Source organism: Salarias fasciatus, chromosome 1 (genome assembly GCF_902148845.1).
Source record: "Salarias fasciatus chromosome 1, fSalaFa1.1, whole genome shotgun sequence".
Lineage (NCBI taxonomy): Eukaryota > Metazoa > Chordata > Actinopteri > Blenniiformes > Blenniidae > Salarias > Salarias fasciatus.
Genome location: NC_043745.1, coordinates 27,506,984 through 27,522,207, shown reverse-complemented (window position 1 = coordinate 27,522,207; position 15,224 = coordinate 27,506,984). Strand labels below are relative to the sequence as shown.

The window sequence follows — 15,224 nt, the reverse complement described above, 5'->3', positions numbered from 1 at the left end:
AGTGGGAACTGAATATGAATGCTGACAGGATTTATTTGTGTGCTCTATAATGCCACTGGGTGCACGGGGTGTTTCTGCAAAGAGCTTGCTACATGTGAAAGCAACTGACAAAGTGTGACATCTCCCTCATTTAAGATATTCACCAAAAACTGAGGGACGATGGGAGATTTTTATCTCACTGCCACAAATAACAGGAAAAAAGTCAATTTCGTCGCCTTCTACGACGCTATCACAGGAACACATTTCATGCTGCTTTTCCTCCCCGTAGCCACACTGTCCTTGCAGTGTCTCATCCTCCTCCCAACCTTCCCCTCCCTCCCTCTTGTGTCCCACTCATGCCATCCTTTTTAAAAAGAAAGGCTGAAGGAGCGTTGATTATCATAATCCAGTCGCGGCTAATTAGGATAGGTCAGCTGGTACAGTCAAACAGTATCCGTCCCGCTCCGTGCGCTCCCTCCCCTTCTTCCATCATCTCTCTCTCCCCCCATTTGCTCGGACAGCCCTATCAGTGGGTAACATCTCGCTACACCACTGCCGCCTGTCTGTTCGTGATAGCGACTATAGCAGTCATCTCCACAGAGGCGAGCGATGTGCTGCCAGCCACTCCGCCAGAGCCAGACAAGCCTGTATTAATGTCTGCTGCAGGCGCGTTGGAGCATCAATTAATCGCTGTTTAAAACCGGCAAAAAAAAAATGCATTTGATATACTTAAGCTTAATTAATACATTACTATCCATTTTGCAAGGCTAATTAATCAATTTGAGACTGATCTTTGGAGCGAAGATGTCCAGATTATGTTGTCTGTAAGGAAACCATACTGTACATCCGGGAGATAAATTACAATCAGGCTATAAGAAAGTTATATGGTTTTGCTGATAATGTATTTCATCAGGGGAGAGCACAAACGGAAAAACCGAGGATAGATAAGTATGTAAAATCAAGCAGAAAGATACGTAAAGTTAGACACAACCAAAAAAAGAAACAGTGGTGTCTACACCATAAGCTTCCATCCTCACCATGATAAAGAATAAGTACTGAAACAGACCTGAGGATTGATTGGGACTTGAACTACATGCTTTGTGCACTTGTAGTTCTGTTTATACTGAGCCAGTGAACGAGGCTGCAGTGTTCTCGCTAGGAAAGCAGAGAGAGCTACAGAGAGTAATTGGGAGAGCTATGCTTAGATGGGAAACAGAGGACTTAAGACCGGATGACGGAGGAATGGTGGTGGTGGGGGGGGGGGGGGGGGAATACCGAGAAACCTATGAAGTAGACACTTAGTGCTGAGATGTGTAGAAAACAAGCCTGCAGGAAAACTACCAAAGGGACAGTGGACAATGACCAGCTTCCTTTCCTGTTTTTTTTTTTTTTTTTTTTTTTTTCCATCTGATAACAGACATGTCGGTATCCTTCCACACATGTAGTACATACAGTACATGCCCTCACAGGAAGCCTTCACTAAAACCACAGAAAGCAGCAGCCCGGGTCCGCTGCAGTAAACCATACAGTATCGTCTTCGATAGCTCACATTTCAATTTCCTCTGTTTGCTTTCTTCGTTTCACTGAGCCTCATTAATTACCCATGAAAAGTACTGCGTTATCTGGACATGAGTGGGTCAGCTTCAGATGAAACAGTAGATGGGAAAATTGTTGTGTCTATAAAAGAAGGTGCCCGGTTTACAATTCATTTTATACTACAAGTTGACATAAAACACAAAAGCAAATCTCTACAGATGACACTGTAGTTTGAGTGACAAACGACACAAACAGGTTGTTTCAAAGTAAAATCTCAGAGTGGGAGGCCATCCAGCATTCAACTGGTATCTGTGGAAGTTAATAAAGATGCATTGGAATCCAGCCAGAGAGATATTCACCGGCCCTCACCCCTCATCGCTGCTCCTGCGCCGTCACGCCTTGGCCTCCCGCCCCCGCCCTCCCCCACAGCTTAGCTGGGCCCGCATGTTATTGGCTAAACACAGGCAGCTGCAACCGGTTAACTGTCTAATCTCACATCAATCGATTTCCCCAAACAAGGAGAGGTAGGGAGGTGGAACGGAAAGTTGTGGAGTGGGGGAGAAAGCATCGCGGAGCATGACAATAGATGGGAGCGCGGCGGTGAGAATGGAACAGGTAAAACCAGGTTACAGGGAGTGTCCAGCACGAACATGTGTGTGTGTGGGTGTGTGTACGTGTGTGTGTGTGTGTGTGTGTGTGTGTGTGTGTGTGTGTGTGTGTGTGTGTGTGTGTGTGTGTGTGTGTAGTGTGTGTGAAGACACCCCTGTTGAAGATCAAAACAACACTGTTCAAAAAGAACACAGAAAGGTTGACAGACCGGTGTAGGGAGGCAGAATCCACACGTACACACCAACAACACATAGACACTGATGCTTCACTGACTGCTGCCCAACACACACACTCTCAGCCCCTCTTTATCATATATCTTCTGAGTAATGTGATCCTTTCAGTCCCGCATGGACAATTAGATGACAACATTTTGAAAATGAGAAACATATGGGGGTTTTTAATTGGCCAATTTCTCTTTTCAATGTGTGTCTTTTTTTTTTTTTTCATTCTAAAAAACCAATGAAAAGAAAAAAAACAAACTGCAATCTCGTCAGACATGCATATTGCAGCACATAGTGTTGCACAAATTGTCATTGTCCTTTCGCAAAGAGTAAAACGGGCCTTCTGGTCCCTGGATTAATAGCACCATTACAGAGAATCCATGTTCAGGATACAGAACTGTACTTCTGGATCCAGTCAAGTGAGATACATAGTTCTTAGCATGGAGACTTGACTGAGTTTCTGCTGCTGTGGGAATAGCGGTTTTAGCAAGCGCGTAACGGTGCACATCACTGTACATGACTAGTTGACACTGCTGTGAAAAACTTCACCTCACACCTCCTATCCTGTTGCTGCCTTCTATATCCACAGTATGTATAATCTTGACTTTGTTGCCTTCCGTGACCCAGCACTAATCACGAGAGGTGGCAGCGGCGAGAGGGACCGAAACAACCCATATCTGGGACGCTATTGTTCTACACATGTCATGTGTAATCTGCCCGACCCACAGTGCTTAGAATAATTATTCATATTTAATCACCAACACAACGAAGCTACATCGCCTGCCGCTCACTAAGTCATTTTCCATGTTCCATTATCAAAGTTTCAGAGACGGCTGCTCGGGGAAGGGGGACTAAATGGAGAGGCTGAAGTAGTTGGGCTTATAAAAACATAATGGGCTTGTCTGCTTTGATAAACTGAGGACGTGTATAGAATGCACACTTGCTCACACCCTCCAATACACACACATACACACATACACACACATACATAAGGCATTTAATGAGAAAAGTGTGGCTAACAAAGTAGCGAAGAACCAAGTAGCCACATCTAAGTTCAGACTGTGAACGCTCAGGTGAGTCAAAAGAACAATTGTTGCACGAATACCTGCAGAGCAAAAAAAAACAAACAAAAAAAACAAAAAAAAAGGAAGCCTTTGCATTCATGGTATCTCTGATCTCTCATGCAGTCAAATGTGCCAGGAAACTCTCACCTTGTTCCAACGGCGGCGGTTTGACGCCTGCTGCCTTCAACTTGAGGGCTTCTTTTGCGGACATGTCACAGCAGGAGCCTTTGTTGGTGTCCTGGTCGCTGTCAGCCTGGTCGCTGTCGCCATGACCGCTGTCTCTGAGGCTCGCTCGCTCCGGGTCTTTGAACGTCGAACTACTAGACACGCGAAAAAAATAAAAACACAAGGTGTAACAGTGTTAGTGTTTGCTTGTTTGCTGATATTTCCCAAAGGCCTTATCACAGTTCAAACACAGAGACAGGAAAATCGCGCAGTTTCACGGCCGCATATACAGGCAATTTAGAGTCATCAGGTAATCTCAAACACAGGTTTGTTTTTTTTCTATTTTATGAGCATACATCATAAGATGACAGAAGTTAAACAAAACTGTTAATGTATTAACTAACAGAGTTTCAGTATTACTAAGGTTGTAGCTGTTACAAATATTTCTGTAGTGGTGGAAATACAGAGGATGGTATATGCTTCCCACCTTCCTGAGAAAAATCACACGGTGGTTATAGAGAATACAGTTAGTGACCGTTTTAAACCCAATTAAAAGAACATGCTTCTTACTCTGCCTTTTACTCAATACAATGAATTGTCAATAAAGGTACTGTTGTGATAGGACCGAGTAGGGACTATTGGCAAAATGAAAACAAAGATCTGGGATCCAGTGACGCTTATAGATTTCAACTCTTACCTTTGAACAAACTGTTGTCTGCTACCCATATAATTAGGCTCAGTGGGGAAATTGTCCGTCTGTAGAGAAGAGAGAGAAAAGAAAGTATGTAGTACACTATTCTGGAGTGAGTCCTGCTGTGAAACAAGACTTCCTAGCGACATACGATTAATTATGCAGGAAAAAAGGAGGCAGAGGACAGAGAAGGGGCGAAAAAAAGAGAAAAAAAACTGGAAATGTGAGCTCTATATCCCCGTCGTTTGAGCATCTCATTAACCACATAAAACAGGCTAATTAGCCATCCAAGTATAAGTCACATGATCCCAGCATGAAGTCTGGCGGACATCATACAATCAATAACTGCAAGGACGAGGATGTTGATGAAAACAGAAAACTTTGTAGTTGCAGTTTCGTAGTGTTGTTGTGTTGCATCAAGTAACCAAATCCCATCAGAATTTGTAGAAATATTAAAATGCATTTTGCTCACTGTGCCTTCGCCAACTATTCTGCTAGAAACTGCTGAATCCCTGAAACAACACTTTTTTTATTCTCCTCCTAGTTTCACGCATGGAGATAAATTGTTTGTGAGAAAATGGGGCTTGTATGTGTTGAACCATGTGGTGTTTTATTCGATATGGGCAACCTGATCATACACCGGGGGCTTGAAGCTCTGTGGATCGATAGAAGAAAGAACACTACATGCGCACACAAAATTGCACAAACAAGGTAAAGTCTTACGTATACACACACACACACACACGCACACACACGAGAACAAATATGACACGTTTGACAAAATACAGTGGCATAATGGAATATTAGAACAAGCCCGATTACATAAACTGCAGACACACACTCACACAAACACACAAACGGTATGTGGTGCATGTGTGTTGCCGTTCTTTACAGACTACATCAATCTAACTGGTACTAGACACTTGCCATCCTCCACTCTAAGTAATTATATTAATGTTCAGTATATGAGAGCTTTTATTCATGTCGAAGGACATAAAAGGTCACAAGGATTCTATTGTGAAGTCTGGCATTTAGAGAGAAAAACCTATCAACTTTGCACTAAATGAAAACAACTATTGCAATCGAATGCACAGAGCTCCTATAAGCCAGAAAGAATACAAGGAGCACATATTGAGTTTTTTGATTATTATGAATTCTTCCAGGGGATGGAAAAAAAAGTGTCCATCATTCCTGTGCATAGAGGCATAGCCATGAAGGGAACAAATGTCTTCATAGAGTTGCATTGGCATTCATCACAGCAACACAAATAATTACGCTGTGTTGTGCACAACTCTGTCTTGAATTCATAGCAGTAAAATGTCATGTTTAGTGAGTAATGTCTCCTTGTGCCGGGGTTTTTCACATGCACAGCTTGACTCGCAGTCAATACAGTATTTCAATGTCATCCGTGCTCTGCGGTGGCTCGGTCTGAAAGAGGGTGTGTGAAGGTCAGACAGGCCACCTCAGTACTCTGACCTTCCATGCTTTTGCCAACACCTTTATCTCTACCTAAACACTTTATTCCAGCTCAGCCTTCACCAATATTAAACAAAAACACCCACAAAAATGGATCAAAGGCTGGATTCTGACCACAAAGTAAAAGAAGAATGAATGTTTGAAAATCGCATGGCATTGAAATGATAAAAGCCTGACTCTTTTTTCTTTCTCTTTTTTTTTTTTTTTTCAAAAAAGAGAGATGGAAGTCTTTATATTGATGTGCCCCTTCTGTACTTTTATAGCCAAGAATCAACCTTGGACATATTTTTCAATCAACTTTGCAGTGTTCGCACTGAATCTGATCAGGAGGAAAGGACATTAACAAAAATGGTTTTCCTGATTATTGCAGGGTTTAATTTACTTTCCACACCTGTGTGTACCGCCCTCCACCTCGGCTGTCACCTCGGGCTGTATCTCTCTGTTTTTCCTTCCTCCCCTCCCTCACACAGTTTCATTTATTTGGCTACAAAAGTCAGATCTTATTCAGCAAGCCTCTGCTACACAAGGTTATATAAGTGAAGAATAATTCATGGATTTGTTCTCTGCATTATTTCCATTCCATAATGTATTATTTTTGACAAATGCCAGGATTTAATGGCAGTCAGGTTGGTAGTTACGCTGCATTTTTCCGGATGAATAGACAAACGTCCTTCGTGGAGGTAAAAACGCCTATCACACTTAAAGTAGCTGGTGCTCCACCCCTCCACATGCCAATAAAAAGCACATTACGCCACTTCATAGAAATCTCTTTCCTGCCAATTAGGCTGCAGCCTGATCTTAAGCGTCCATCTCTTCCTGTCTGTCTGTACTGCCCGGCCCTTTCACTACAATGAGCCTCTTTCCAATTAAAGGGTCGATAACGGCCAGTGTGGGCTTCTTTGTAGCGAACAATTCAGAGCCTTCAGTGAGTGACAGTATAATTTGAGGAGCAGTGATAAATAGCAGATATATGCCCAGTGATCACATTATTATTATTATTATTATTATTATTATTATTATTATTATTATTATTATTATTGACTGTGTTAGTTGTAGCTTTTGCCAGAACCATTAAATATTTATTGCCACGTGTTTTGCCAGTTGGAACTTCTTGAAATGACCTGAAATGAACTGAACTAAAGTGAACTATAAGTTTAGCTTCTGGAGTTTAAAAAAATGTAGCTTAGTTTTTAATCTAATCCGTGAGTTTTAGATGGCGAAGGTTCAAAGAAGCGCTGTGCCGCTCTTTAATACAAAAGCGTTGTTGCAGTTTTCCATATGAAGCTCGGATTTTGGGGGGTCATTAGTGGAGTTTATGTAGGCGAAGATGAGAATTACAAAAGCATGTTGCTGTACTTCAGTCTATGATGTCTTGTATATCGTCCATGTAGCAAGGCCAGAAAGGTCAGAGAGACACTGAGTAGAGTGAGGCTGAGTAAGTGTAAAAAGCTGCACTCTATTCTGTATTCCCATTGAGGCCCTAAGACTGACCGCTCCGACAGCCGGCCGATTGAGACAAATGGGACGAGCATATTGGAGTGCTATTCTTCTCTCAGGCCATGTTGGTGCATTTTAGGGCACTGCTCAGTTCTGTGGGTGTTTGTTTGCGTGTATCCACTGCCGTGCGTTCCCGTATATGTGTATTTGATGTCTTGCATAGGGGCGGTGAACAAGGACAAATTGCCGCTTCTCTTTCACACATCATTGGACAGCTCTCTTTTATTCACAGGAACAAGAGCACGCCCCTCCCGCTTCTTCTCCTTCGAGGTATGATACATGCATTTGTCCTTTACTGTCTACCTGGAAACACACATAATTCTCATTCAGCGAGTGCATGCATGTGAGAACACGCGTCTCTGCAGGTCAGATGGTGTGAGGGGTTCCTAATCAACCCTTGTCACGAAGCCATAAACATCGACGCGGAAGGTTTTAATCTGATAGACTGTGACTTTGTGGTGTTTTTGCCTGTGAGTGACATTGCCACCAAGTAAGTTTAGGTTTATTCCACTTGGAAGACTCTCAAAGTGGATCAGCAACAGCCAAATGGGAATAAAGGATGACGAGCCAGAGAAATCTGGAGTTTAGAGAAAAAGAAGTGCGCTGGTGAGGGGAAGGACATGAAACAAAAGCACATAATAAAAAGAAAAGGGTTCGCGTTGCTGGGGGCAAGGCAGTAAAGAGAAGGGATGATGGAAGCAACCAAAAAGGAAAAAAAAAAAGGGGTGGAGTAACAAGACAATAATTACACTGCATTGACTAGTTAGCGGCTGAGGAGCAGTTGCAAGTGATCAGATCTAATTACCATTGAAACATCTTTCTGGAGATAACAGAACGATCAATTCATGGGCTTAAGTGAACTTCTAGCCATCAGTCTACTTCCTGCCTGGTAACCATCTCCCACAGATAACTGAGTAGACATCTACTACATATAAACTTCAGAGTAGCTGAAGCCGATACTGATGTTGATAAATATAGAATTATCACTTTTGCTTTTTTCAGACACCGATTTAGCTAATACTCGTATATAATTATAGGTTTTGGAGGCATTTCTATTTGGGAGCAACTGCTGTACGACAGGTCAACGCTGCATCCTGTGTATTAAACCCTGAGAGAAATTATCCTTAAGTATGTCTTCTCGAGAATAACACAAAAGAAAAATGAACCCTGCAAAGTAGTTTTCTGTTTGCAATTACACTACATGTCAACAACACTCAAACGTAACCTCCATCATAATTCCAAGATGCCTGAGTGAGCTGTCTTGTTGACAGTGGTTCAAAAAAAAAAAGTAGTTAAACTGGCATCTCTCAAGTGTGCACAAATGCAACTGTATAAATGACAGCAGGCAAAGCTCAAATCAAGCATGCATACTCAGCAAACCTCTGGGTGCAGAAGGAAAAAAAATTACACAAGAGAAATGTGTCTTCTTGCAGTGCAGGAATTTTTAGTGAGGAGCCTTCAAACCTAGTCTGTTGGGTTATTCATCTAAACTGCACTGCTCCAATTGTAATTCTTTAGTTGTACTAGTTTTAACTGGAAGTCTGACAGTTAAGATCTTTCCAACATGAAGGCAAGATTTAAGGACCAAATCTCATTTGTGTGTGTGTGTGTGTGTTGTGTGACAGTCCTACATTTTCAAATACATTGAGGGACTGCCTGCATCATCATCATCATCATCATCTGCAGTATTCTGCTTATATCCAGTATATATTAAGCAAAGCCCTTGCAGCAAGATTTAGTTCTAAATGATTTTCCACAGCGAGTCAGCCACATAACTGTCCTTACACTTGTGTTCATTTCACAATCCCAGCTTTCCACAGCAGTCATACAAACAGCTGTCCTGATATCCACACAACTTGCATTTAAACAGACTTGATACACAAAAAAGCATCCTTTCACACGTTAAATACAAGTCAGTTTTGCAACAGACAATGGACCCTGAGTATTACGTTCCAAGAAATATTTAAAAATGCCTTCACTGAAGGAGGATAAACCTCTGTAAAGTGAGATAACATGCTGGGAAGTCACTGCCACTGTAATAATAGCTTATCACCGGCGACAGTATCAGAATATATTGATTATTTTTGTCATCCCTTGTGATTAGTCATTTAAAGTATATCTCTTACTGACAGTCTCTGTTCTACTCCACATACAGTAATTGTAGTGAGCTCAGCCTTGGTCCTACAAATCTACAAAACAGCTTAACATTAACAGAGTCGCCCACATCTGCACATGTGAGAGTGGCTGCTTTCTTGAAATATTACAGCTGTGTTTTTTATAGAATTACTATAGTGTATTTTTGTGAAACCGGTGGTTTATTATGAAGCTGGTGACTCAGGCAGCTCTAATCCAACTCAATAGTCTCATCTTGTTAATCATGGTTTGCCATAATTCATAATTCATGGAAGAACTGCCTTCCATTTTATTTATTTATTTATTTTTTTGCATTCGTATTCATTTGGTGGGGAATGAGGCTTTTTCCCTTCATTAAATTGGGCTAAGTAGCATTTTGGAGGCTTTTACACTTGCATAAACAGCATGACCTCTCCCCTGCCTGTTCATTTCTAAACAGCAAAGACACAATATCCATAATTAATATGCAACCACTCTCATTGATTGTCTATTATTTTGGTTGACCGTACAGTGCCATTAGAGATGCCTATTAGGAACCCTGGGGAAAGCATCAAGTCGTCTTAGTGCCACGACATTTTTCATTTTCAGTCTCAGAGAGGAAAAACACTTCACACGGATAAGAAGAAAAAAAAAAAAAAAGAATTACAGAAGAACGCAAATTCAGTGGAAAGAGTTGACTTGCTATTCAAAGCACACACTGACTTGAGGGCTAAAATCAAACATAGGTGAAAAGCAAGAAGAAAAGACGACCTGTGCAGTTACTGACAATTTATTATTCCTTATGAAGAAGAACAAGCAGGGATGTAATTTTCTCTTCTGTCTACAAATGACTGCTTTGGCCTCATTTCTAAGGTAGTTTTTCTATGTATAATAACGGACAGCTGCATTTGCCTTAAACTGTGCAGCAATAAAAGAGTCTATCAGTTCCAAGGGCCGTTTCTGTGAACACATTCATCCATTTGTAATAACATTTGTCATTTAATCTTGGAGCCTATATGCCTGTAAAACGTATTTAAAATAAAGAAAAGAACACACAGAGGGATATACAAAGTACTGAATCTAAGAGACAGTCAACAAAGCATTGTTAAATGCACTCTCAAGTCTGTAATCATCAACTTCAGAATCAACTCACGTAGAATAGAATAAATGCAAACTTCTGAGTAGAGTGCAAATCCTTGAACTTACTCTCTGTCTAGCTTTCTCTCTCTCACACACACACACATATGGACAGCAGTAGCTACTGGGGATCTTATCGGTTTGCCTATTTTATAATGCATGAAAAGTACTAAAAAAAATTCCTGCATCAACATAACAGTTGTCTAAATAAGGATGCAGCAAAACAGAATAATCTGTTTACAAAAAAATGATTAAAAAAAATAAAATAATCTGTTTTGAACTTCTTTGTGTGTAATTGATTTATTAGTGGCCCAATTAAGCTGTTATTGAGAGAATCTTCCTTATCTGGCTAAAATGAACAACACCACTTATAAACTATCACAATGTTGACCAACATCCCCTCGGGTGAAGATTACGATAAACTGCCACATTGGAAACACAAAACTGAGGCTCCAAAATGCTTCATCTTAGTTTCTTTCCATTTTAATGTGGCCTATTTTACGGCGCACCTGTAGTACAAAACAAACGGAACAGAAATCAGGAGTGCTTCACTCAAAAATCCAGTCTTTTGTCATCAAATTAACAACTTAACTAACAACTGAATTCTTGTGATACAGATTGAAAGGAAGAAAAAAAAATCACTTCTGTGGTGTTTTAGAATACTGCCGTGTATATAATTCTACATTTTAATCATAAAAATGTAACAATTCTGTTTGCAGAAAACAGTAGAGATGCTGTGCTTGAGTCATGGTGGGACTCGCTGTGCCAGTTTTTCTCCACTAATCCTAATTACAGTGGTTAGTGTGCACTTGAGGGGTGGCAATGTTTAAGGCAGTTCTTTAAAAGGATCTATTTCTGTATTTTACGTGTTCAAGCAAAGACATACAGCAAATGTAATCACCAGATGTTTTCGGATGAAAAAAAAAAAAAAAAAACAGGCCCTGAGAATACAATATTGTAAGTTTATATTACTTGCTCACCAGCTGCTGTACATTTGTCTTTAGGCAAAATGAACGTGGGATAGGCTGAAATGCCATGCGAGTGGGATATTTCAGGCTGCAAAATTAATTCCAGTTTCATAAGGGTGGCATTGGCACAATTCATATCCTAACAAGCTGCAAACGAAATTCAAATTGAGGGAATTCATACGACTGACCCTGGGGTTTTTGGAACTGAGTGAGAAGTCTGCCATAATCCTCTTCTACCAGACCAGGGAATTGGTGTCTACATGTGTGAGGGTGTGTGTGTGTGTGTCTCTGTGAGTGTGTGTGTGTCTGTGTGTGTATTATTCATGTAGTGGGGACACAAATCTGTTTACATAGTCACTCGGTGGGAAACCACTACTCTTTTGGGGGGGGGGGGGGGGGGGGGGGGGGGGGATAAGCATCAATTGCTGATTTTTTTTACTGCAAAATATTGAGGATGGATAGCTTGAGGTCAAAACGAGGTATTAGACATGATAAATCCTGCAGTGGTCAGGGCCAACGGGAGATAAATGCAATTCAATGTAATGTCCTTTGAAGGGATGAAAACACTGCCTGTGTGGGTGGTCAGAGTGAAGGGATACACTTATTAACTGAAAAGTGAGTCACTTAAATAAAAAAAAAAAAAGAAAAAAATATGTGAAAAAATATGTCTGATTTGATGGCTTTCCAAAAAAAGTCATATTACTGCCAGGCATAGCTTACTTTAACTGGCAAAGCATATTGAAATACAGCATATATGTATAATTGATGGTGTAGACAGATAAATATGCAGGTGACTGAGAGTGTGCGTCTGTTTCTGTGTGTGTTTTTTTTCTTTTCCTGAGCCAGTATTGTGAGGAGCTGTCACACCTGTGCGATGAAATCAGGCAGTCTGTTCTTGCGCTGGCAGTCAAAACAGCACGGAACCCAAAAATAATTAAATAGGAGCTGGACATGAAATGAAATTGCCCTAAATCACAGTCTCCTAGACAAAAGAGTCTGACTGGAACAAGCCGTGACCCCATCTCTGTTTACCAAACAGCAAAAAAAAAAAAAAAAGAAAAAAAAAAAGAAAAAAAAAAGCAATGTTTCTCCATTTTTCTGTCTCTCATATTTTTTTTTTTTTTTTTTTTTTGGTCAGGGGTGTCTCCAGCAAACGAGGGCAGAAAAAAAAACACACACGTGATTTTAGACACATTCGAAAATTACACCACTTCTGATATTTTCCATTTATCTTCTATTATTTGGAGAATTCTTATGAGGATTATCCTAAAAAAAAACAAACAAAAAAAAAAAACAATTGAGGAGCTAACTGAATTGTGGCTGCCACCTCTGAAGCCAGCTCCGAGGAAACTTCTCTGCTCTGAAGAGGAAGCGCCCCACAATGCACCATGTTTGCACTGCTATCAACACAATCCACATCTGTGGCAGTCTAGCCCCGCGAGTAAATGATAAACGTTGCTTTTGGCATTGACGTCTATTCAGACACACTAAAAACCTTCACATAAACAGTTTGCCGACACTAAAAAAAAAAAAAAAAGCAGCAATGTTTTCTTTCACTATTTGAGACATATTCTGTGTTTTCTTTTGTGGGAATCTCACAGCTGGAACCAGTGTTGCCATTATTGATATGGGCAGTTGTGTAAACTTTGAAGGTAGCGTAGATGAGGAATGGTAGATAGCGTACTTAACTTGAGTGAAACCACTGTCCTGCTTTCCAAACCGTGAATAAACACAACCAATGGTTGAAGTAGGTGATCTTTGTACACTCAACATGACTCATCAATGCTTTCAGCAGGTTTGGGTTTATCGTCACCTCGTTTCACTTTCATTTATCCAAAGTTACCTGAGTCCAAATGCAGCAAAGATTAGACGTTTATCGATTAACAAAAACAACCAGCTGTACTGTACGTCCATTTCTCTACTAAAAGAAAAAACGAATCAGTGTTTGATCTGAAGAGTCCAGTCAAACTGCTTTCTTTTTTTATTTATTTTGTGGATTAAGTAGGTTGTTCTCTGAGCACTATCAAAATCTGACATCCCTTCATAATTCTTGTCAGTTTTATTAAATAGCGCAGTTATTATGTAAAGCACATATAAAAACTAAAACTCCACTTCTAAACGGACAGTTGTATTCTTCGTGCGTCTAAAGTGGGTGGATCGGCGTTTTCTCTAATCAAATGGTGGAAACTTGTAGAAATCTTCGTATAAATGGAACATTTCTGAAAAAACCTTGAAGTGTCACGACAGTTGCTATAATGGCAGACATTACAAATATATCTTTAGGACTGGCAATGTGACCAGATAAGAGCCAGACATCTTCATAAGGATCTATAGGAAGATGCCAAATACATATAGGGAATATTAATGCTCTCAACTGCTTTGCATTGACGTACTATGAGAGAAAAACATAGTTCTTAAAATTCAATAAATTAAAAGGATTCATACAACAGTCCCACTGAAAGTGCTCATACATGGACTACAGACAGACGTCAGCTAAAGCACACCTCGCTGCTCAGACAGTCTCACTGTGTTTTTATGGTTTGGCCAAAGGGTTAAAGAGAAAAGCTTGTGACCAGAAATTTGCTGGTTTGATTGCCACTGCCTTTGTTACCACTGTATGCCCCTGAGCAAGGCCTTAAGATCCACAACAGCTCCCATGTCGAGATTAACTCTGATTACGATGAGTTAAATACAAAGAAGTAATTTCTCCTAGGGATCAATAAGCTGAAGTCATTCTAAATCTTAAAATCTCTCACACTGGTAGTTGCACTGATCTGATAACATAAATACACAAAAATGTCATAAGTGCCATTATGGTTATTTAGTTACTCAGAACACTTTTACTAATGGAATTCTAAAGTCTTTGGGAACTGAACCACCAACCTCGGAAATGAAAGATGACCCAGTCCACCAAGCGAGCCACAGCTGTCTGTTACAGCCTTAAGTATGTTATTAGGGTGTCTAATCTTAAATCAGTTTCCATGAAAAGACAACTTCTTTTGAATGTATCAGTGAATGAAATCATAAAATAATTGTCGGGAGGTTGACAAGACGGAAGCGGAGACCTGGTAAACAATCACATAAAAGAGAAAATTATTCCGTTTGAATTGCTGAAGGAAGGCCCATCCTGCAGATGAAAGGATTTTTAGAAATTTCCCCAAAGGCTTAAAGCCAAGGCCGGGCGCCGATCTATAAAGACACACAAATAAGAGACACAGAATGACCACATATGTGTAATATCAATACATGCACAAGTGCACACATACACACACACACCTGGGTTCTCCTCTTTTTTTTTTTTGCCACACATAGCCACACTCACATCCACATCCACACACACGCCTACACAGCAGATGGACTATGTTTCACTTCAAGGTCACCTATCTACTGTATATGTATCAGATCAGAGGGGCTGGGGTATATTAGCAAAGGATGAGCCAGATGAGGAGGGAGAGGAAGACAGGAAGGATACTGTCCATACACCTAGCTAAAAGCTGACAGGAGGCTTAGGATAATGCTCTGTTGTCAAAGTGTTGGACGCCGGTTCCTCTCCATCTCTTTTAAGTGTGTCTATCGTGCATTAAGGATCTGTCAGACCAGCTTTAGCATTAATCAGCGAGCCCACTGAAGAAACAATCACATAATCTCAGGCGGTAAACCCTGCTGACCTTCTCTTCAAATGCATATATATGTACTCCCCTTCAAACCTCAGTCATTTAAAGGCACACGCGGGCCCCTGCTTCTGCGCTGGTAATTTGTTTCCTCCCCG

General features: G+C 40.6%; 1 protein-coding gene across 4 annotated transcripts in view; it reads right to left on the bottom strand.

Moving 5' to 3' along the window:
• The window catches only part of pcdh17 (protocadherin 17), a 58,246-nt gene that overhangs the window by 30,864 nt on the left and 12,158 nt on the right, over window positions 1-15,224 (bottom strand). For 3 of the 4 annotated variants that reach the window (XM_030096638.1, XM_030096662.1, XM_030096646.1), the window contains 2 exons: window positions 4,272-4,330; window positions 3,557-3,729 (listed from right to left, as the gene is read on the bottom strand). In XM_030096638.1, the coding sequence (XP_029952498.1) occupies window positions 3,557-3,729; window positions 4,272-4,330 (232 nt within the window). The remainder of the gene's footprint in view (window positions 1-3,556; window positions 3,730-4,271; window positions 4,331-15,224) is intronic. The other variant, XM_030096654.1, reaches the window with a different exon arrangement.